Source organism: Mytilus trossulus, chromosome 7 (genome assembly GCF_036588685.1).
Source record: "Mytilus trossulus isolate FHL-02 chromosome 7, PNRI_Mtr1.1.1.hap1, whole genome shotgun sequence".
In the NCBI taxonomy this organism is placed as follows: domain Eukaryota; kingdom Metazoa; phylum Mollusca; class Bivalvia; order Mytilida; family Mytilidae; genus Mytilus; species Mytilus trossulus.
In genome coordinates, this window is record NC_086379.1 from 29,382,612 (window position 1) to 29,408,902 (window position 26,291).

General features: G+C 31.9%; 1 protein-coding gene across 5 annotated transcripts in view; it reads left to right on the top strand.

Moving 5' to 3' along the window:
- Nucleotides 1-2,970: 2,970 nt before the first annotated feature.
- Nucleotides 2,971-26,291, top strand: part of LOC134724904 (filamin-A-like) — a 55,410-nt gene continuing 32,089 nt past the window's right edge. For 2 of the 5 annotated variants that reach the window (XM_063588249.1, XM_063588248.1), the window contains exon 1: nucleotides 2,971-3,095. In XM_063588249.1, coding sequence (XP_063444319.1) covers nucleotides 3,027-3,095 — 69 coding nt within the window. In that variant the 5' untranslated portion in view covers nucleotides 2,971-3,026. Of the gene's footprint in view, nucleotides 3,096-6,502; nucleotides 6,731-10,684; nucleotides 10,850-26,291 lie in introns of those variants that run through there. The other 3 variants (XM_063588251.1, XM_063588252.1, XM_063588253.1) reach the window with 3 other exon arrangements.

Below are 26,291 nucleotides of genomic sequence, written 5' to 3' on the forward strand. Positions count from 1 at the left end.
TCTCTGTGAGTTTTGTTTGTGCGTATTACCGAATAGTTAAATCTATTCTCTTCGACAGTTTGTTTACAATTTGTTCTTGCAGTGGGCTGTTAAACAAATAGCATGCCATGATTAATGGAGGGTTAAGCTCCTCATACTTAATGTGCCTGTCTAAGTCAGTAAGAAGTTTTACAGACGTTGGATATTGTCTGACATCTTTTATTTGCCGTTTAAAAAAAATAAACGTCATTTTGTCATGTCACGAATATGATATATTGTATTTGTTTGACTCATTGTTGAAGACCGTACCGTGACCTTTTGTTGGTTCGTCCTTTGGACCTTAATGGACAGTCTCATTGCCAATGTCATATTTCAATTATATTTACTTCAAATGTTTTTGATATAATGAACCATGCAGCTGCTCTGTATGCAGACGTTAGTTTATTTGGTTCAAAAGTTTTACTCGTTCTCAATTCTTTTTATACAGAATGGCTAGCTTTAAATATCAACAAAAGTGTCACGTGGCGCAGAAAGTGTCCCGAAAAAGGTGTCGGATAACAGACACGCGTATTGCAACGGACGTTTTAAGAACTGGAGATCGTGATTTATATTTAAAGATATCAGAAAGAAAACTAGAGAGAATGGAATGGCTAAAAACAAATGTCTATAAGAGTGTCTCCAGCACAATAGCGTAAACATATTAACTGAGAGGAATAAAGCCTGGTGCTTTACTGACTTCCCCCATTTATACCTTATAGAAATTAAAGGCAAAAAGCATTCGGAAAAATTATTAAATCAAATATGCTTGGATTCATATTGTCTAAGTTCTACTACTAAGGAGAGCTATGGACATGCACTGATATGCATGGACTGGGAATATGATACCAGGGTATTCTATTTTTTTTCTATCGTAAACACAATCTTACTTTTTTAGCAGGTTGCACGTGCCTAGATTGTTCTCTTATTTCCTATGAATTAAAACCACCTAACAAAAAAGAGTGCAAAATCATATGACGTCCTGATTTTAATCAAACATCAAGGAAACAATTAATTTAAGATCTTCTTATGGAATCATATATGTCTATTGAAGCCAATAATCAGTGGCCCGAATCTACAGAAATTTCATAGGTAGAACAACTAAAAAAAAAAGAGAGAGTCACTTTTGTCCCCCTCTCCAATTCCTTTAGAATTACAAAAATCTGAATAAAATGTATACTTTGTAGTAAAATTATTTACAATTTGTTTTTTTCAGTGTATGCATGGAAATATGCACAATTTAGAAGTACAATATAGTTACTTTAATTTAAAAGGGTATTTGCTGCATATCAATAGATGTTGATATATTCATCATTTTATCTCATTTGACAAGCTGATTATATTTAAAGAGAATCGGTGTATTCCATGGAGCAGCAAGTAGAAAAAAATCTCCATATAATAATATAAATGTCCGATCGGTCACGGATCAAATCAACCACCGAGTGTGTATTATTTTTTATTTCAATGAGTTCTTTAAAAGAACGTAGTTAGACACTATTCCTCATAACTACTAAGACTTTATAACATAAAATATATACTAGTAATTTAAAATATTTTTGGCCTGTCAAGTAGCAAAACATTGTAAAAATGCTATTTGTGTGGCTTGCCGGAACAATAGTCATTTTTTTTACTACTTGTCCGGTACTGCCTTTTTTTTTATATATAGATTAAACCGTTGGTTAACCTGTTTGGATGGTTTTATACTAGACATTTTTTGTGCCCTTTATAGCTTGCTGTTCGGTGTGAGCCAAGGCTCCGTGTTGATGACAGTACTTTGACTATTATGGTTTAATTTTACAAATTGTGACTTGGATAGAGAGTTGTCTTATTCATGTTATTGGCACTCTTACCACATCTTCTGATATCTATGAAATATACACAGGTACTTGTGGACAGGATACCCTTTGGGTGCCCCTGAGTGGGAATATCCCGAATGACCCCCCATGTAGTTTAATTTTGATTTATTTTTTATTAAACGTTTATTTAAATTGTTTTCACTGGGAATATATGTCAAAGTTTCTGACAAACAGCATTTGAGATTTTTGCTAGTCGACTGATATGTATATTTGCCAGTCGACTGATATGTATGTATATATATACATATCAGTCGACTGGTAAAAATCTCAAATGCTACTTTTCAATATAATTTTACGAATATTTTATCATATTCCATCCAAAATAAGAGACTGATTTTTCAAGTTTAAAAAAAATCAAGGTGTTGCAATACTTTTTTCCATGTGTATATATATAGATTTTTACATTTTGATAAACCGTGACATCTTTATATACAGATAACAGTTTGTAGCAATCGAGTTCTGTTGTCATATAAACAATAAATAAACTGAATTTGTGTCTTCATTTTGTCCTTGGGGGCCAGCTGAAGATTGACTCCCGGAGTGTTATTTTCTCGCTGCGTTGAAGATCTATTGGTGACCTTGGGTTGTTGTCTAGACCATTTGGTCGGGTTGTTGTCCCGACCAAATGGTCGGGTTGTTGTCTAGACCATTTGGTCGGGTTGTTGATCTTTGACGCACCCGCCGTATCATTCTCTATTCTATTCTAATACCTGATAGAGTCACAAAGAAGCGCATATGTAGGATCATACGAAACAGATGCACCTTTATATCATCGGATAAACTTGAATAAATCTGACGTTTATATCATAATCAACAATAAAATAATTAATCCAGCTAATTGAGCATGACGCTTTACGAGGGTAGAACAGAAGATGCAATTGTCTTATACCTCTTCAGATTAATAAGGTTAGACTTTTGCCTACCCTACTGTTGCTTCTTTAATCAGGATCACCTTTATCACATGCAGTCAAGGTCATAATGTTTTGATTCCTTTCCAGGGTCACAACTGTGTTTTTTTCAATGGTAAGCAATAAAAAATCCAAAATCAACCAATGATATCTTATCTAATATTATGATAACCTTGGTAATACATTTGTTCTTTTCTTTTATCTTTCTCGCTGTCTGTAAATTTATTGCAAAGGACTTACATGAGCAATGGCTTCGAATGCACCTTGGCCCTGGTCAACTGCTGATAGTAATGCCGTGAACAAATACCAAAAAGCGGTAAGCGCACTTTACGAGTATGGTGAATGAAAAAAAAAGGTTTAATTATTTTTGTATGGAACAAAACATTAAAGTGAACAATTTTTATGTACTAAGTCTAATATTAATTGGGAAACTTAATTGTATAACGCTTTCAAGACGTATACAAATTTGAAGATAATCATGATGTTTAACTATTTTTTTTTATCCGAAAACTTAAAGATAGGGTAAAAAAAAGCAAGCTTAATTTTGTTTTTGAACAAATATCTAAGTACGTAACAAAAACATTTATCAGTATTACATGCATACTCAATTCAAGAAGTTTTAATAAGAGAAAACAAAATACTTATAATATAACTAACTTCCTGCAACGCCTTTTAAGTCTATATCGGTTTGTGATCGTATCCGTCAGGTTTTGGTCAATTGATAATGTTTTGTTTCGCCTCTAGTCAACCTGCTGTACCCAGCCAAACCAATTAAGTTTGAATTCGTCACATTGGACCGAATTCACTGACTATTTCCCTGAAGAAATGTTCATCCTTTAATGTAAAATTGAACTATAAATGTAACTGTATGTTCCGATATATATGATTGGAAAGACGTAACGCTTGAATTTGTTTTAACCTTTCATTGCTTCAAGGACATTCATTGGATGTGACATGTTTCATGCCGTATCGAAAAAAAATATGGCATTGTTTTGAAAATTTTGTGTTGATGCAAATCTTTGATTTTTCCCGTTTATTCATTCACTGTTTGTTTAGAGCCTGAGGTTATTCAAATAATTCTAAGTAGACTCTTGACTGTATAGTATCTCCCTCTTGTTTCATCAGTTTGTTGCAGTTTAGTTGACGTATATCAAAATGTTCTTTTATTCACAAAGATTGTTCTCAGCTCATAGGATATATATGTCTTCTATTCTGTGTGTGCTAAATTTTTAGTTCAAAGAGAGATACTTAAAAAGGTTAATTCGACTTTTGTACTATGTAAATAGATATAGGTGCATGGGTGGCATCTCTTCCCTGAATGATTAATTTCTGTTAATAAAATATGATTAACTTCCAGATTTTACTTCATTTTCTATGATATTAATAGTCAGCAGACATTTTAAGGAAACTTAGCACGTGGATTAAAATAAATGTCTCGCACTTTAAACTTGTACTATTGTACAAATATTATCAAGAGCGGAGTGTTGGTTTTAGAAAAAAAATTGTATCCATAATATTATGACAGATGCATTGTCGGAATAATGAGCTGTCGGAATAATAGGATGTCAAAATAATGGTCTGGTAGGCCGCGATATTGGGATGTCGGAATAATGGTTTTCGGACAAACAGGATGTCACCTTACTATATTTCGAACTGATATGTTCAAATTATTCCAAAGTTCAACAATTAAACTTTGGAGTAATTTGAACATATCAGTTCGAAATGTAGACTCGTTATCAAAATTCAAAGTAGAATTAAAAAACGACGAAATTCGAAATGAGAATCAATCCAACTTTAAACATTATTTATATGGTCCAAGAAAATTGAACATAATATTAACCCAATTTAGATGTTCGGCATCGTTCTTGAATTGTGACTTTTTCAGAGCCAACATTATATCTGATCCAACATGTAAATGTAGTTTGGATATTGAGGACATGCACCATTTTTTCTTTGATTGTCCTTTCTATCTAAATGAAAGGGCTATTCTGTTTAATGGTCTCAGCTGGCTTCCCGGAGGCTGCGATTTGGACTTAACACTACTGTTTTTTGGAAAAGAAACTCTTTCCTATGATAAAAATGTGCAAATTATTAAACAAGTATTCAATTTCATAAAGAGATCAAAACGATTCCTCGTAGTATAGTATCAACATAGGTAAAACGCACATCATCATCATTATCATCATCAACCAAATCTCTGTAGTTCTTTCCTCATTCCCTCTACTTTTTTCAGTATAGTTAAGTAACATTTATGTTGTTTATATTATATGATGCATGCTCACGTTCAATTTGTACTGTTATATATATTGTATTGTGGAGAAGACTTTATAAGTATGTTTTACTTGTGTCTGATCCTTTTTCGCTTTGAGCAAATAAAATAGGTTTAAACTATAAAAAAAAACTAAACCCTACTGACACATTCAAATGTCCTGTAGTGACAATGTTTCAATCTTGCAAACGCTATTTCTTTAACATGGATTAAAGATTCTATACAGAGCAGCGGTTTGGTCAAATTTCATCTTAAGAATTCGTACATCAAAAAGGTTTGATACGAACCAGTTACAAAATAAGAAAAAAACCAAGAGGCTCCAAGGAGCATGTATTGCCCACCTGGTACCTTGCATGATACGTGGGCAATGCAACAAAAATGTTTTTGTTAATGGGAATTTGTGTGAGCAAATATTTTGGCTTGCCGATCGTTTTTGTTTATCCATTATACTAGGATTGCAAGATCAAAGGCAAACATTTAAAAAAAAAGGACATAACTGTGATGGCAACAGCAACCTCTATGGTGTCGATTGCTTATTTCAATCATATTCTCGTATCTGTAGATTTTATATCGTGGATATTTTTGCTGTTAACATTTTATGCTCTCTTCAATATAAATAGTTTCTACCAAAACGCATTAATGGTGAAAGAGTCGTCTATAAGGAGTTGACTGCCGATTTTGGTTATTTCTATTTATTTGTAGATACTCTTTTTGCTGATAACAGTTTCACTCGATCTACTAGTTTTCACAAAAGAATTAAAAAAAACACAGCAATAATTATCATTCCTTTAAGAATGGAGTTGATTATCGATTTCGGCCAGGTTGATTAATTTATAGATATTGTCCTAATTGTTGGTCTTTTAAAATGTCTGTCCTTCTGTATATAGCTTTCAAGCCGATAGCTAAATACAAAAAATATGAATAAAACAGTCATCAAGGGCAATAACTTCTATTACGAGTCGAATAAATCAATTAAGGTTGTATATCAACCGCATCAACCGGGAACATAAATTCACTAGATTGGGCCATTTTACGATTCTTTAATTACTCCGCTGTAAATCTGTTAGATATGTTTGTTTCATATTTCCTATAACTTAATATTCAAAAATAGTCATGATAAAAATGTGTAACGAAATCTTTGATTACAATTACGACTGTACGTTGAATCAAAATTCCCCACTGCATGGTAAAGACTGTGTTTGATGGAAATGAAATAACGTCATGATTATTCGAACACACTTTTCGTTAACATATACATATATACATCATTATTTAAAAAAAACACCTACTTTTTAAAATTACTTTTTATACTTGAAAACAATATTAAGTGTTTAGTAACAGAGAACAGGTATGCAATACAGATAAATATGTTACTACCTATGATAAAGTGATTGCAGAAGAACTTCTATAATGCATAGGATTGCCATGGTAACTAATTTTAAGTTTGTATGCTTCGAGTTGTTTCATTGCACACACAGGGGTTGCGTAGGATAGTAAATAACTTGTATTATTTGTGACATTCATTACGAATAAAACAAAGGAATTTTCTCCCTTCTGCTGTGATAGACACTACTTCTAGAGAACTACATGTTATAGTCTTGCCAAGAAAATTAGTTCTTTCTCTCTGTAGCGTAGCTTGGAACAATTCTGATTTTTGCTGAGTTGCTGTTCCGCTAGATAAAGTAAGATTTTATTACTTTTTTTCCTTGTAATTGTTCGGTTTGGTAATAAAGTGTGGTCACCATAATTATTTAGACTTAAATAACATTATTTTTGTTTCACTCTTTCAAATTTTTATTCAATTTCTTTTAATTTCGTGAAGGGTGTAACTCGAAGTTTTATGATTGAATCGTTAAACATAACACTTGTTTATAGCATTATGATTTTATAAGTTAAATTAAATTATAAAATATTTGTTCTTCTAAACTTCAAAACGAAAGCTGTTGTTTTAGTTTACCTGTTAAAACGCATATAATCGTCTCAGCCTGGGTATGTTTTCACTCAAATTCTTATTTCTTCTTTAAAACTATCAGTTTTCATTTAATAATAACCGATTTAATATTTTGGCTAAAATCTGTTTTATATTTGTATGCAAACCATCGAAAAGAAACGATTCTTTTTTGCAAATGTGCATTACGCCTGCGATTCTGTTTGTAGGGCAGATTTACGGTGAAAGCAACCCACACATCAATTAATTTAGATATTTATGAAGTTTTGTTTCCAAAAGAACAACATAGCTGGACTTTTTCATATATTATAGAGTATGAATGTCTTGTAAAAAATAATGCCTAAAATAAATGAAATTGATTGATTTCGTTTTGGTGTTTAACGCCACTCTAAACACTCTTGGCTATATCGTGGTCTCCAGTTTTGACAAGTGGAAGAAGCTGGAGCGCCCGGAGAGACCTTATTACTTAGTTAAGAAAACTGGCAATAATAAGCCAATGCAAACTCTAAATAGGTCAGTAGGTCTCTCTAGGCACTCCAGCTTCTTCCACCAACCACAGATACCGAGCTTACAATTTTGTACGGGCTCATCAAATACGCTCGAATCATGAAAGTTCAAAAGGTTATAATAAAAACCAAGTTGAAGCGCATAAGGGACAAAATATTTCGAAAGGTTTGCCAAGATACCTATCTGAAGTCAATTACCTTCTCTTTCGCCTTAAATATCAATAAATCTATTATAGGAATTTTGGTCTAATGCTCTTCAACTTCGTACTTTTTTTGGCCTTTTTAACTTTTTTGGATTCGAGCGTCACTGATGAGTCTTTTGTAGACGAAACGCGTCTGGCGTATATACTAAATTTAGACCTGGTATCTATGATGAGTTTATTTATATATAGACCGATGATTGTTTATTTTAAGTCTGTTATATCCTGACTGATACGATGAGGAGGTTCGGCCAGGTTCCTAGTTTACTGTTAATTGACCATGTTATTTATTTGATAGAAACCTTTATATATTCAAATATTTTTGAGCAATCTTGAAATAAAATAATCAACCTCTCAGTAAATAAGTAGTGATATGATTATTTTTTTCAATTCAATATTTTCCTCATATCGTACGTAATCTGAACGTATGTTGCTTAGTCTTTTCTTTTTTTAATTTGTATTTCAACAAAGTTTCCGCCATTTTTATTTCGCACGTGTCTGAAAAAACATAAAAGTGTGATTGTTAATTAACTGTTTAATTGCATTTTTGATTTTGTTTACTATTCCAACAATAACATCTGGAATTATTTATAAACATAAGTAAAGGTCGATGAGGTAAAGTTAATACTAAATTTCCTGATATATTTTATGGTAGCAGACTACCGTTGAGAGCGCGTGCCAGACTTACGTCGTGTGCTCTACATACATACTTCATACTTAGGTGATCGACTAATATAATCATTTAGTTTATTTTGATAAGTAATACAGTATCATGTCTGCTGATGCATTACAATGTTTTCGGACAACACAAAGTACTTAATCAAAAGATACAACAATAATCATTGTAGACAGGTATATATACAAGGTTGTGTATTAAAGCATGCAATGCTGACATTTGTAACGTACAAAAACAGTATTACTAGAACCAGGCCCTGTCTCGACGAGGGACATGTATACCTTTGCTATCAACTTTGGAAAGGAAATCAGTATACATAATTCTCCATTTAACATCTTCTCCTTTTTAATTCTGAATTGCATAGTTTGGTATTATTATATAGCAAATTAATCTTTTGCAATAAAAATTCATAATTTCAAATAAAATTTGTAGATTTAGCTAGCTAAGTCCTTGTATTTGTATAAAATAACATTCGTTTATAGTGGAACATTGTTTTAACAATAAATTAGCTGCAATCAAAATTTGCTTGCTGGTCCCTCTCTGTGATCACAAATAGATAACTCTGGCTCATTTCCCAATCAATCTATCATGAAGGGGAGTAATTTCATGCAAATTTTAATCATAGTCTATTTCAAAAATGATAAAAAGTTCTTTATATTGGTATGTACAAATTTTAAACGTTTCAAATTTATGAAATTATATTCGTACATCAATTGTTTTGATACATCAATAACAAAAACTGAAATATATTGCATTGATTCATTTTGTAATTATTCAAAATTATATCAGAAACCTAAACATAATTATAAAAAAAATGAACCTGTTAAGGGGAGACAATTCTCGTATAACTTTTTCGAATTGGCACATAATACCACGGAATGTCACTCATCATACAAATGGCACATCCATATATTTAATTAACTGCGCAATCGCGCTCCACCTTCAATGATGATTCTGAATTATAAATATAACCAAAAGTTGTTAATCTATAGATAGTGAAGACTAATGAAAGCTAACCCACTGTAAAAATATTTTTTTGCACTTTTTTAAAACTTCCTCAGGAAAAATTCTCTAGCCACTTGACTTTCATAGCTCAAAATTAACGTTTTTACAGAATATTTGAATAAAGTAGTTACAGATTATTCGCTTTCTCAAAGTGTAAGACGCAATAAAAATCGTATGCTTGCACAATCTTATCGAAATACAGATTTAATTAAGTCCTAAACATTTTGACATTTCTTAGTATATTTTTATCGAAATCCGGTTTAACCAAATCACACGTACGTGTTAAGATCCGACTAAATACCTATTTCCCGATATGGTCAGGTAAAATTGCTATGGTATATTTTAAAACCAGTTTGCTGGAGTTTGAGTCTTCGGCATCTTTTGGGTTTTTAGATAAATCTTAACAGTAGACTTTTCCCATCATTTTGAATTTGATTTTTGATAAATCTAAACAGTGATTAACGCACGTAACTAAAGGAATGAGGCAGGCGTTTTTTGAATAAAAAAAAATCTTGCTTGATAACGAAGCCAATTTAAGCTTAATCTGCTCTATAGAAAAATTAGATAAATAAAAAACAGAACATGATATATAAAAAAATGTAAAAAATACTTAATCAAAAGGATCAATATTCTAAGTTGTACACCTTTCTGTTATATATTAAATCGAGTATACTGTGGATTCATTATCATTCGTTTGATAACATTTTCGTGGCTTTCGTAGGTACAGGTGGACCACAAAATAAAAGTTCAGCGGATAACATTTTAAATATTTATAGGCTTGTATGCAGACTTTGTCAAAACCACGAAATTAAAAAAATATGCACGGTCATGCAAGTTTTCCTTAATCCACGAAAATTGGTACTCACGAAAATAAGTTAATTCACAGTATACGCCAAGAATTACAATTCCTCGACCCCCCTCCCCCTTTTACACGTTTCTTACACTGTGCACATTACATTTCCAAATTTTTATTATCTGTTTGCGTTTCTTCTTAGAAATATATGTTTATAACATTTCCGCTTTTATCTCGTTAGCATAAGTATTTCTTTAACATTATTGACGGTTAAATGTGCATAAGGGAAAAGTTCGAAGTGTTTTTCTTCAAATTGTTTCAACGTGTTTCAACTACTCGTACACTCCTCGTGATGATTACAAAATCACATAATATAATAGTGGAAATGCAACATTTATATTTCCTCTGTCATTATGTAATCTAATTTCATGGCTAATTAAAATGATTAGAAACAGCTTTAGTAGATTGAGATATATATAAATAATTGTTTACTTTTCTGCTTTCTCTCTTCTTTGATTTATCCAATTAAATATCATGTCAACTTCTAAGAGGAAGATCCCCCATACATCACGAGGGGCCACCGAAGTAATGTATAAATAATTGTCAGTTCTGTGTGAACGTCACATTCCGAAGAAGCAGTCGGAGGGTAAACAAGTAGTGCACACGTTCATAGGTATGTCTTGTTTGGGTTAATTTTATTATTGGTTTATATTCGTTCCATCAATACTTAATTTATATGCAAGAAGAAAATAAAGTGAAAATTGAAAATAAAATAAAATTGAAAAAAAAATGTGTAGGCGACTTTGTTGTAATAGGACTTTGCAAGTTGTTTACTGCGCATCAATGAAATACTATAGTGATGCAAATGCACCTGCTTATATTTTGATAAAAACAAAACAACAATTTAAAATATGTATTCATAATTCTAGGCATGAAACTTACCAAAATACATACCATGTTTTGGCGATTATAAAAATTCGACCATGATATTTTGGTTCCGAAATAAGTCGAACTGGACCGTGATACTATTTTTTCAAGAAAAGCAATGTCTGATCTTTGTATGCGTATAAAATACGTTGCGCAATGTTTATTGATTACTACAGCGGATGATAAGAAGACGTGTCTTTGCTTGCAATGTCGATATCTTTTCGTTACAGATTAGTTACTACAAACTGAACTTCCTCGTCTTGGCATTGAGTTATTTTTGGGTTTCTTAACTCATACTTTACATTTTGTGCATCTTCTTTAAAACCAGAATAGATTTTATTGAAAACAATCACATAATATTTTTTTGTGCATCACTCATTTTTTTAAAATTTTCTAAGGATGTATTTTTTTCTTGGTTGAAGAATATGAATAGGTCATACCAAGAGTATTCAAGTTATAATTCATTAATTTTGCTATTTTAGTACACTGTCTGCAAATATATGGATCAATCTATAAGATAACTGAGGACGAACTTGAACATGTCAAAAAGGTCAATTATGTTTAATTTTCCAAATGTAGATTTCCCTTTCATGTATAATTATACAACTTCGTAATTTGCATGACTTATTCCATTTTTTTTTATTTCATTTGCTACCCCATGATGTTTACATGAATCATATACAGGTACTAGTATTATCATTATCAAAATGTATGGTTGCCCTTTCTACTTGGTATATACAAATTGCACACTACGATTTGACTTTGGAAATGTTACCTATAATGTAAGTGTCCTATTCTGACATCGAAATATTTAAACCATATTTCAACAGTGACCTTGACACATTCTGTACGATGAATGCTTAAGGGTAATTTTATCTTTGATATCACAAACGACTTTTACCTAATGCATCAAATATATTTTTCCCGTGATTTTTGTTCTGCTCTTTTCATTGGAGGGTTCTAAAATCTTTTGAAATGGATTCGGGTGGATTTCACCTGTAAAAGATGTGATATAGCCTTATCTTATAATTAGTCGATTTATACATGATTTTTGAAAACTATCCCCAAAAAAGGGAGAATTCAAACCCTTGTTCATTATCATGGGTCATTTATGTTACTCCCAATGTGTAAGTCTTCTGATATAGGATTTCTCCGACTCTTCATTTACTTAAAAAAGAAAAGAAATGCTAGATGAATTCCTTGTTACTTAATTGAATTTTTACGTCAAGATTTAAGGTGAAGATTCGGTTATGTGTGACCGTATATTATAGATCTTCGGATGTTATGCAATGCTCACTGTTCCTTTATATTTTTAGTAGAGTCATCATCAATCATTCGTTCATTGATTCAGAAGGTTATACGCCAGGAATTCCATAAATACATACAATTTCTATAAATAAAAAGCTTATTAGACTTTTCTTCGTTATTTTAGCATTTGATTTCAATTAGCAGACGTGGAAATTAGCGTCACTTTGTATTCCCGGTGAACCTAAATTATATAGATCAAGCTTAATCTTATTAATCTTCTTAAGTGGTCAGTTAATTACTAGTGACCAGTGAAGTAGATAATATGTTTGAACTGGAATGTATCTATTTAATGGTAGACAGGTTTATCATATGCAGACATATTTTACATTGCTGACAATTTTCTTGCGATTTAGAACCCTCGTACTGACCAAATGACCTGGGTCAGTTCAAAAATTGAGAATAGAAGGAGGAATAGTGTTACAAATATTTTCTTTGTACAATGTTGTTTTAATGAATATGATGCTAAATTTCTGCAAAAGTTTTTTTAAAAACATAAGATAACAAGCAATTGCAATTGAAGTTCCTGAAACTCCTTAATGTTGTCTTTGTTAAAAACAATTTAGCAAGCAAATTTAAACTTGCCATTAAACTTGGGCCCATTCCCCTAAAAGTATACTAATGTCTATATGAAAATAAAACGATTTGGTGTAATAGCCAATGAGACAACTCTACAATAGAGATAAGTTGATTACTATAGTCAGCATACGATCTTGGACAATGACCAAAAACCCATACCACATATTAAGGAACACGACCATATCTTAACCGTTAAATTTTTTAACTTGCACCGACTGGGTTTTGCACAAAATTTTGAAAAATTATCAGTCAACAAATTTGATTCGACTGTACGGGACTCCATTTTATACATTGAGTTGGGTTGAAATACTTGATGCATAACGAGTATCACAGCAAAAGAAAAAAGGCTACATTAACTTCAAAAGATGAGTGCATATTACTCTTGCAATGATATTATTTTTAAACATCAGAATGACAACATGATGAGTCATATTATTTTTCTATCTTCTGCAAGAATATAAGAAAGTTCTTTTCACAACCGGATTTAAAAGACGGTTATGAAAATAACTTTCTTATATTCTTGTAGAATATACCAAAATATACAAGAAATGTCATTTTAAGCAATATGAAATTATTTTGAAGAAAAAATATTTCAGAACAACAGATGACTCAACCGCTTTCGCTACTAGTTTCTTTTTAAACGATTTTCATCTTCTAAGAGTAAGATCATCCTATGCATCATGCAATTTGTTGTATAATCAGTATTTTGCACTAGTTATTGTATTTGGATGTTTGCCATAATATAACGACGAAAAAATACCACCACAACTCAAGATATTATAAATAAATTAAAACTATTGACTGAATGTACATGCAATTTTTGTGTCATATTGTTTAATCCTGATCACTGCTCCGATAAAGGTTCGCGCGTCTTGACTTAATTAAGCTTACAATGTTTCCTTGACAAATTGGCATAATGTTGACTTCTAGATGATTTTTTTATTAACTTTTATTTTAAGATGCTTTGTCAATTAGGTTTAGCCAAGACTGTCAATATTTATTAATTTTCACGTATAAATCTTTTTATTTTCTTATATAACTTTTCACTTTTGAAACTATTCAGTTGACGTGCCTGTTCAGTTGAAAAAAAACATACTTTTTTAACAATTTTTACTGAGATGAACCTGACAAAAAAATGTATCAAACTAAAGGTTAGGAACTAAGAATAGTTCGAGAGCACACGTGCCTTTAATTATCCGAATACTTAATTAATTATACATCGGTAAAACCTGTAAAGCGTAGTGTATCTGCTGAGTAGGATATAGGTATGATAATATCACAAAAGACATTAACTGCCTGCATTTACTGTGTAACAAAGTCACTACGAGCTTATTCTATAGTATAATACAACACTGTGTCAGATGAAATTATGTTCATTTTGGATCGAGCGCAAGTCTTTATTTGGTGATCTCGTTTGATAAGATAAAACGGGAGTTCATGCTTAAAAAGATGAAAATGATTTATGAAAGGCGACACTGGGGTGCCGATTTCTAAATCCCGCTTTTTTTTGGTAATTTTCAACCACTTTGTATTTTTCTGTTCCTTCCTTTTCCTACAGCCCACACCCCTCTTATTTACTCCCTATATTCCACATCCCCCCTTTTTTACCCCTATGTTCCCCATAAAAAAGCGTTAACTCCAGATTCGACAAAAAGTAGCACAATCAGAAAAATATCCATATGCTTAACAAAATAAAAGAACCGTACTGTTATCTTAAATGTACGTTTATTTGTGAAAAGCTCTTCAATACATCGAGCTCTCGACTTATTTTTATGGAGCCTTGAGCCGACAGTCAAGATTGTACAAGCGCTCGTGAAAAGTTTCGAACTAAACGTTGGTCGTTGAACTTACCACTGTGATTCTTGCAATTCAAAGCTTTCCATTATTTTGTAAGATAAAGTTAGGGTAGTAAAGTTATACAATCCATTGATGTGAACCGTTACATTACATCGTTTGAAGGTGACATATTGAAGAGCCTCTATATCATATCAAGTGAACTGATAGAGTATTATTTTCAGCAACAAGTTTCTTTGATGATCTTTATATCGAAAGTGATAAAATTAATATTTTATAACCTTTCATGTTCTAAAAAATAATTGAAGAGTGTTAACGTTTCGATTCTTTTAAACTCTTGGAGTGTAGTCTTTAATGATAAACTATGAATTATCAGATATACACAATGAGTTGCATCTGTTCAAATTATGATGGAGGGTCTTCATGTCCATGTTCAAATTGAAGGTATGGTTTGATTTTTAAAAGTTTTTTTTCAAGTATTCATTTCCGTTCTGTTAAACCTTTCTGTAGAAGCTTAAGATGTCTTACATTTCACTTGGAATTTACTAAATTTTGTTTGTTTTCCTTATTATGTTAATGGTGTACAATTATAATTGTTTACTATAGAGAATTATCTCCCTTTCAAGTTTTCTCGTTGGAATTGGTAAATATATTTGCCGTTTGGGGACTTTTATAGCTTACATTTTGGAATTGGTTTTGTTCATTTTTGAAGCCCGTACGGTAACCTTTATTTGTTAACTCCAATGTCATTTGGTCTCTTGTGGAGGGTTGTCTAATTGGCTTTCAAACTTCATCTCCCTGTGTTTATTGATACTGTTTGGTCTAGCAAATACTCATTTTGTTGTTTGTTGTGGTACTTGTGGATAAATCATTCTCTCAAAATAGGTAGGCAAGTGTAGTGTGCATGGTGCTTATCATGACCTTAAGATTCATGTCGGTTCTTTATCAATTGAGATGGTATACGGATCGTTGGCTTATTGGTCAAGGCGTTGTACATTCGATTACCGATGGTACAAAAGGTACTAAGCTAGTAAGTCAGGCTCTTCCGTCACAAAAGCAATAATTAACATATAATTCTCTATCATGCATGCGGGACTTCTATGTCACAAAAGAGCTCAATCCCGTTGCAAGTTGATTCCGAAGCGTGATCTTAAAACTAATTGTAAATGATTGAGTGGAAGTTGTAGTTCATATATTTTTTAATATAAAATTACCTTTAGACCCTCTATTATAATAGCTACTAGGCGATCAACAATGCTGCATATCGAATCTAAATCCTACTTGTCTATTATAACAATATTTATTTTGTTTTAAAGATGTTAATTCTTTTTATTAACATTAAAAGAGAAATGATGAAAGAGATTTTTTTTATGTCGGAAATAAATTTTTTGGCTGAATATAAAAGCATCAGCATTTCAGTAAGTGCTTATTTTGTCTAAATCTTGCGAGGATTAACGCTTTGTCTAAATTAATTGATAATAATTGAATTATTGATTAACAATGTTGAAAGCGAAACATTGATAGGAATATATAAATTGAAGTTTATGTGTTAAAAGCTGATTTAAGTCATGGAAAATATGAGTTATTTAAGTTTTTTGCGATGCAACTCTCGTTACTGCCTCCGCGAGTTTGTGAGTATTTTTAACACTATTTATACACTTTTTTTCTTCAAAAAAATCTTCTTTAAAATATAGAGCTGTAAATATTTACTTATCGGTAGTTACTGTACATCTTTGCTTTACCTTAAGTTTATTTCTTTTTCACAACAGAGTTATACACGCTTTTTCTTCTTCTTGAATTTTCACATCTTCTGTAGCCAAGGGTTACGACCCCCTCCCCTTTCCTCTTCAGAGAGGATGGGAGTGGATCGTAACCCTAGACTAGCGAAGATGAAATTTGTAAAACCAAGTATAAGGTCTAGCGAAACACACATTTTACTTTATAATTCAGTTTATCTGCACAATCATTAATAAATCACATGGAATTATCTGGAAAAAAAATGAAAAACGTTCCATACCTTATACATGGCACATGTTTACTTCTGCATATTTATAACTACATTGGTTATAAGTCACTATAGAAAAGACGATATATGAGGGTGGTAAAGGGGTGTGTGTGTGCTTGCACGGAAAACACGTGAAATAAGACATTTTACATGCTATTTTTAGAGTCAAATGATATCGATATTGGAGACATTTACTTTAAATTCATATCGGTCTCCTATTACTTTTTTTAAAACAGACATACCTAACTTTTTGTTTCAAAATATAAACAGAAGTAATTTTTTAAAAACCAATTTTAAAAATCGTTTTTACGTAGGTATGCTATTATTTTGTGTCACATTCCTTTAAGTATTCATTCTCACTGGGGTAAAGCTGATGACCGTAACTGCATTCACGGTCATCCCAAGATGTCGGATGAAAAATTAGGTCAGTATTTTTATTGTCTGTTAAGGTGTTTCTACATAATTTTCTTTACAAAGCATACTTTGATACGATGTTAATATATAAAAGATTCACACGGAAGTCACAATTCTCTACCGAGGAACGTGTATAAAACGGGAATTTGGATTTGAAAAATTCGCGAGGATGACCGTATACGAATTAGCGATCCATAACAAGGCTGACCGTAATTGGTTAAAAGATGACCGTAAATTGTTAAGGATGACCGTAATTTATAAAGAATGACTAAATTTAAAAGGATGACCGTCAATTGAAAGAACTATCCATATTTGTATGCATTGTTTTTTGTTGAGTTTGTCGCAATAGTGGCTCGGTTAGTTCTTTTTAACTATTTGGCTTGTAGTTGGATGCTACATATGACGAACCATGTATTTGGAGCACGTCTTATTTTTATCTACCTTTAGGATAATGTTGTCTTCAAAAATTACACCTTTGTTAAGCCAATTTAGTCTTACTCAAATGATAGATGAACCTACTCATTTTACTGAAACGTCGTCATCATTGTTAGACCTTTTTATAACAAATGATGCTCACATAATAAATTACTGTGGAGTCGGGCCACCTTAATTAGACCAAATACGTTTTCACTGTCCTATAATCAGTCTTTTGAACATTCCAAAATGTCGTCAAAAAACTTAAAGCGGAAAATTTGGCTATATGATCGAGGAGACTATGACAGATATCGTAACATTTTATCTGAAAAAAATTGGGATTCCGTAATTAACTTAAATAACGTTGAACAATTTACAACCGAAATAACAAAAACTATCATAGAAGCTGCTGAAAAATGTATTCCAAATAAAATAATAACTGTTCGCAAAAATGAAACTCAATCGCTAACAAATGATGTTAAAAAAAGATAAGGGAAAAAAATAGAATCCACAGAAAGGCTAAAAAAATAATAACCCATTGGAGTGGTCAACATTTACGAACATACGAAATGAAGTTACTAGTTTAATAAGAAAATCGAAGGATGATTATAACAACAATTTAATTAAAAAAAATCATGAACAGTAACCCGTCCACTACTAACTGGTGGAAAACGGTTAAACAAATATCCGGATTAAACGACGCAAGTGTACCCCCATTAATAGTTAATAAAAACTTAATATTTGATGAAAGCGAAAAGGCAAATGAATTTAATCGATTTTTTTCTTCCGAGTCAAATATTCATGATCCAAGTGCTGTGTTACCTGAAGAACTTCATAATATTAGTGATGACATTAGTTATATAGAACCTACTGTTACTGAAGTTGAAGATATATTGAAAATTGTTAATCCCACAAAAGCTTCTGGCCCAGACCTCATAAGTCCCAAATTGTTAAAAGATCTTAAAAGAAGCATCTTCTGTTTTAAAGTATCCACTATGTAAACTATTTAACTTATCGTTAACATGGTTAAGTACGTCAACTTTTCCAGATCAATGAAAAAGAGCAAATGTTACCCCAGTTTATAAAAATAGTAAACCGAATGACGTTAAAAACTATAGACCTATTTCCTTGTTGAGTGTAATATCAAAGTGTATGGAACGATGTGTATAAACATGTTTACAATCACTTTATGCGCAATAATATTTTAACGAAAAATCAGTCGGGCTTTACACGGGGGGATTCAGCAGTTAATCAATTAATTAACATTTCGAATAATTTTGGGAAGGCTTTAGATAGCGGTAAAGAAATAAGGGTAGTATTCTGTGATATAAGTAAAGCGTTTGATCGAGTCTGGCATAAGGGACTGCTATTTAAACTTCAACAAGCGGGCATACCGGGTTCTTTACTAAGGTGGTTTGAAAATTATCTTACAAATAGAGTCCAGCGGGTGGTTATTAACGGTTCAAGTTCCGAATGGTTACCTGTAAATGCAGGCGCCCACAAGGGTCCATTCTAGGCCCTCTATTTTTTTTTATATTTATAAACGATATTGGAGAAGACATTCAAGCTCAAATTAAGCTATTCGCAGATGACACTTCATTATATAATATGGTTGACAATCCAACAGAAACAGCTAAAATTTTAATGACGATCTAGATAAGATTTGTCATAATATTGGTCAAAAAAATGGTTTGTTAATTTTAATGCCCATAAAACTGAAAGTATGATAATTTAAAAAAAAATAAATAGACCCTTTCATCCTCCATTAAATATGAACATCCAAGAGCTACAAACAGTAAGTAAACACAAACATCTGGGTGTCTTTTTTTTCTAACAACGGATCCTGAAACGACCATATTGAATATATAGTTTCTAAATCTTACAAAAGAATAAATAATAATAATCCAAGTTAACACAAAAACTTTGCTTTTTGGATCAACGGTACTCTCAGATGAGCAAAATAGTCTTTTACTTAGTTTGGTGCAGAAATATATTATTAAAAGTAAACGTTTTAACCCTTGATGTCAATGCTTCATCACTATTATTTTTGTAAAGGAGACAGATTTGTAAAAGCTTGTTTCTGAATCCTGAATATTATTTCCTTTGTATAATATCGTATCATGATGAATTATCTGAATAAATATTGTTTAAACTAATGCTGTCTTATAAATACGTCTTACGCCAACACGATTAATTATTTGATACAAAAAAGGTAATACAAATACGGATATTTCTTAGAAATTACGGTTATACTATGAAAGGTACGGTCATCCTTTATAAATTACGGTCATCCTTTCGAAATTACGGTCATCAATTTACCAATCACGGTCATCTTTATTATATGTTACGGTCATCTTGAAAATATTTTAAAGATGATTTACGGTCATCTTAGCGAATTTTTCAAATCCAATTTCCCGTTCTATACACGTTCTTCGGTAGAGATTTGTGACTTCCGTGTGAATCTTTTATAAATTTACATCGTACCTGTGTATGCTTTGTAAAGAAAATGATGTAGAAAAACCTTAACAGACAATAAAAATACTGACCTAATTTTTCGTCCGACATCTTGGGATGACCGTGAATGCAGTTACGGTCATCAGCTTTACCCCAGTGATTCTTATTAGGCTTTCCAGGTTTCGCGACAAAAACACCCGCATTTTTTTTAATTATTAATCACGTGATATAAGCGAGGGAAAACAGATCAACCTGATACAAGAGTAATACCGAAAATAAGATCAGATCAAATCACTTCATAAATTGGTTTATCTTGTAAATGAGATAAACCATAATATTTATTATGAATTTAGAATGTAATACTAACAGAAGACTGATAAAAGGTGAAAAAGCATAAGATTTCTTTCAAACCAATAAATAAGACACGAAGAAGCAAGATTGCAGAGAGAAATACTTCATTAATCATTGAGTATTGAATGTATTGAATACCTCTTCAATTGTAGATAAAACAGATAAGTTTATCATTAAGATTGCACATTAAAATGAGTTATTACTCTATCGCTCGACATACGGTATCGATAAAAGTTCGAACATAAGGAGTACATTTTGTAAAGTGCACAAGAACTAGAACAAGGAAGAGTTCAAAGACGGGAGGTTACCCGTTGCTGATGTTTTTGACGACTTGTGAAAGCATTAATGCTATATTTATGAGAAATTAATGACAAAGACATGATACAACCCGGTGTAGGAATGGCGCTATGTCTTTATAATCAACGTTCGTCTGCTTTATGGATATATCATAAAGGTGTTACTTCGCATTTTTGCTTTTGGGTTAGAGATTAATAAATAATAACGTTATACAAAAAATGTAAATAATGGATCACTTATATAATGCTATAACACACCTTTTATAAATTTCAAAAGATAATTAATATATGGGTTAACACTCTTTAATTCTTCTTTCTTACTATTTAGTGTTATGTAACTGAATGATTTATGTAAGATCTCATATTCTGTGTGTCAGTTTTCATGTGATGTATTTCATAGAAGATGGAACTACATAATACACCTCAGCTTGCCATAATGGTGTTGTTTTCCTTTTTGTCATCTTATCTTATATTCCATTATGTCTGGTGATAACGGTATGATACTAAATCAGGTGTTTAAACAAACCCGTTTCTACTAGACATGAATCAAATGAAACGTGTACATCATCTTGCACATGTATTGTTTCCGAATAGTCAACAAAAGTCATATAAGAAAACAGATCACCACCATTTTAATAAGGGTTTTAATGATTTTCGGGTATCTGAATGTGAAACCTTAAAATATGCAACGTAAACAAATTACGGGCCTCGGTGTCTGAGTCATATACGTAATTCTTCTACAACACTATGAGTAGCCTGTCAATACTGATATTGTGAGTTTGAACACAGACCGTAACAGGTGCGTTCGTCGGATTCCAGTCTAACTTAACCATTAACTACGATTGGCTGTTTTCCCGTTGAAGGTGGTTCTCTCTAAGCTAAGCACAAGACTTCCTCAACCTTAATATGTCGCCACGATATAGCCAATAGTACTGAAAATGGCGCTCAACAGTAATTATCAATTTTTGTCAAATCAATTTCAAAAATCTTTATCCTCTTTGTTATCTAGTTGGACAACACCACACAATTAGGCTTTTCTACCCCGGGAATGAATTACCTTAGCTGTATTTGGTAATTTTTAAGGATTTTTTAGTTCTCAATGCTTCTCAAGTTTGTGCTCTATTTTGGCTTTTGATTTTTTTTTATTCGAGCGTCACTGATGAGTTTTTTTTAGACGTAAATATAAAATTTTGATCCTGGTATCTTTGATGAGTTCATTTTCTTCCTTTTCTTTGATATCCTTTACTGGAAAGTACACTTAATTTAAGGAATATGTTTTGAACTCTGAAATGTATCTGTAAATGTAACTGTATATGTAAATGTAAGTGTAGATGTAGCTGTAAATGTAACTGTAACTCTGAAATGGTCTCCAGTCTTATATTAGTATCTTAAAACAAGCTAGCTTGATATAATATGGTGATAGGATAATTCAATATCATGTACGCTTGGACTTAAATTGTACTATATGTAGTAAATTTGCCTTTCATTTTAACTAAAGTGAGACATGAATGCTTCTTTTTGTAACTTCATTGGGGTGCAATAGCGTTTACCGAAATACATCATGTAAGAAGCGCTTCCTCTAAAAATGTGCGCACGGTCAACGCTTTTACAACCCTAAGAAGTTACAAAAAGATTCAATATTTATTATAACGTATTTTAGCTAGGATCCTGAAAACACGATTTTTATCAAGTTTTTATCTAATTTTCCTGTGCATTTTATTTTGGGACCTCGTGTCAACATCAATGATACATTTTATTGTGTAATGAAGTTGCTGAATAGATAACGCAAGATTGCAGTGTAGCCAATCAGAATAACGTATTATAATGAAACATATACATTTCATGTAATTTTAATAGGGTTATATCATGTTATTTTAGACAGACCCTTGTTTGAAGTAAGACACGACACTTGTTTAAAGTAAAACATGACACTTGTTTGAAGTAAAACATGACACTTGTTTAAAGTAAAACATGACACTTGTTTAAAGTAAAACATAACACTTGTTTAAAATAAAACATGACACTTGTTTGAAGTAAAACATGACACTTGTTTTAAATCAGACATGGCACGTGTTTAAAGTAAAACAAGGCACTTGATTAAAGTAACAGTATAGTGTTGCTTCTTTTAATTGACGATGAACCGAACAAACATTTGCAGAACTGCAAAAACGATGTAGACATGCGGTATGCCAAGGACAACACAGAACAATAGCGATGTATAATCACTTAGTTATGTAAGCATTCTATTTGGAAGCCATTCAAACGTACTGTCAGCAAATTTGGTTGCCTCTGCAAGGGGTTGATTATATCAGTGAGTGATGACTTATTGAACTGACAAGAAAGAAAACAAACAAAAAGAAACCCCAAACAAAAAGGATGCTTATATATGCCATAGTCTTGTTATGACACTGACATAATTAAAAGATAGATAAGCTAATGATATGAATTGAAAACTTGTTCTTCGCATAGTTTTTTTTTACCTAGACCATGAGCAAATCTGTCATTTATGTTAGAGAAAAAAAGTACGAAAGAAATGGCAAATTCGAAAATTGTTAAATATTGTAAATTTACCAATTATAATTCCTTAGAAAACCGTAAACCATGGGTGTTGAGTAAGATATGAAATGATCCGATTTCACAGTGGCGTTTTTTATAAATAAGATTGTTACGTAATTTCATTTTGTATGTATGCTTTCCTCCCTGAAGATTGTTCCATAGAAGAACATAATTGTAATGATGCATAATAAAAGAGTCAAAATTACCTAATACTGTCATCTTTCTTGATATTATCTATATATTTGAGGGCATGATCTACTTTTTATGATGTTATTCAACTCGTTCCAAATTATGACGTACTATGCCGAAGAACTGTTGTGCTAAAGATAGATATAGGAAGATGTGGTGTGAGTGCCAATGAGACAACTCTCCATCCAAGTAACAATGTTTGCTCTTGCTCGTAAACTTAGAATTATCAAAACAATGCATATAGCAATGCATATAACAGTGAAACTAGACTTTAATGTAGGAAAAATTGATGTACAGTCGGGGAACTTTTAACTGCGCGGTTTTAACTGTTAGTAAATTGGTTTGTTTCCTACGATTGATACAGGGTAGAATATTTTGACCCATAACATAACCCCTTTTTTCTTTTCATATAAGACACCAATAGCTCATGAAAGGATATTTACCAAAATTTAAGCAGATTCTAGATTATTTTCTTTCAATTTGAGACCCTCTCGATGAAACACGAAAGCTAAAATCTGCTGCCAACTTTATTTTTTCAAAATGAAGAATGATTTGCAGGTGATAAGATAAAAATGGCGCAAGGTTAATGAAAAAAATATGAAAACACGCAAGTTACCTGATATGAAACTGATAAGCATGAAGAATTCATTACTTGTAATTTTAAATGTATTTGAATAACGACTTTTCAATATCGTATTTATCTGAATTTATCAATTTGCAATTTCAAAACAAATTACTTATTATTTTGTGATGATGTGATAAACAGAAACTCGATATTTTGAATAAAAGCTAGAAACTTTATAATTTGAAATAAAGCTAGAAACTTTATAATTTGAATTAAAGCAAGAAACTCTATAATTTAAAATAAAGCAAGACACTAGATATTTTGAATAAGAACAAGAAACTCGATATTTTGAATAAAGGCAATTATATGTAGACAAAACGCGCGTCTGGCGTATAAAATTATAATCCTGGTACTTTTGATAACTATTTACACCACTGGGTCGATGTCACTGCTGGTGGACGTTTCGTCCCCGAGGGTATCACCAGCCCAGTAGTCAGCACTTCGGTGTTGACATGAATATCAATTATATGGTCATTTTTATAAATTTTCTGTTTACAAAACTTTGTATTTTTCGAAAAACTAAGGATTTTCTTACCCCAGGAGTAGATTACCTTAGCCGTATTTGGCACAACTTTTTGGAATTTTGGATCTTCAATGCTCTTCAACTTTGTATTTATTTTGCTTTTTAACTATTTTGATCTGAGCGTCACTGATGAGTCTTATGTAGACGAAACGCGCGTCTGGCGTATAAAATTATAATCCTGGTACTTTTGATAACTATTTACACCACTGGGTCGATGCCACTGCTGGTGGACGTTTCGTCCCCGAGGGTATCACCAGCCCAGTAGTCAGCACTTCGGTGTTGACATGAATATCAATTATATTGTCATTTTTATAAATTTTCTGTTTACAAAACTTTGTATTTTTCGAAAAACTAAGGATTTTCTTACCCCAGGAGTAGATTACCTTAGCCGTATTTGGCACAACTTTTTGGAATTTTGGATCTTCAATGCTCTTCAACTTTGTATTTATTTGGCCTTTTAACTATTTTGATCTGAGCGTCACTGATGAGTCTTATGTAGACGAAACGCGCGTCTGGCGTATAAAATTATAATCCTGGTACTTTTGATAACTATTTACACCACTGGGTCGATGCCACTGCTGGTGGACGTTTCGTCCCCGAGGGTATCACCAGCCCAGTAGTCAGCACTTCTGTGTTGACATGAATATCAATTATATTGTCATTTTTATAAATTTTCTGTTTACAAAACTTTGTATTTTTCGAAAAACTAAGGATTTTCTTACCCCAGGAGTAGATTACCTTAGCCGTATTTGGCACAACTTTTTGGAATTTTGGATCTTCAATGCTCTTCAACTTTGTATTTATTTGGCTTTTTAACTATTTTGATCTGAGCGTCACTGATGAGTCTTATGTAAACGAAACGCGCGTCTGGCGTATAAAATTATAATCCTGGTACTTTTGATAACTATATACGTTGTTCAAATACGTTTAAAATTATAAGTTATGAATAATTTATGTATCTGTGTGAAATAAGTTTGTTTTAAAAAATGTTTTTGATTAGAAAGATAAAACATAAGTCTAGTGAACAAGTGGCACAGGTGAGGGAAGTTTTCCCTAAGATGCTAACAATACATAGTCAAAACACACAGAGTTCACGTCGTATGATGCCAACTATCTTACATACAACGCATTGTTTTGATATATATTTATATATTGAAGCTTTATGCCTAACATGAGGTCATATGTCTGGAAGTTCTATACAAATATAACATTTTAGACCATAAAGTAAAGAGTTAAACAGAAAGTCGTCAAACTAATATGAATTAATCAAAAGATCAGAAATTTACTTTGGTATTGTCTTAAGCGCCGGTACACATTCTTTACGTAACATTATAAAACAATTTCTGTATTTCGTATTTTACTCTGTTTAACCACGGTACATTGTATATGTGCCCATCCCAGGTCAGGAGCCTGCAATTTAGTGTTTGTAATTGGTTCATATCTGTCATATTAGAATTTTTTGGTGGATAGTGGTTTCATTGGTAATCACAACACATCTCCTTCAGTCCTTGTATCTATAGTGTATCATATTTCACTTTTCCTTGTGTAACAATGACTTTGTACTTTTAAAGTGGCCAAGATTCATTTACAATTCGTTGTTAATATAATGAAATTTTACAGTTGTTATCCATTCGTTTTGTGCGTTTGAGCTTTTGATTTTGCCATTTACTAAGGGACTTTCCG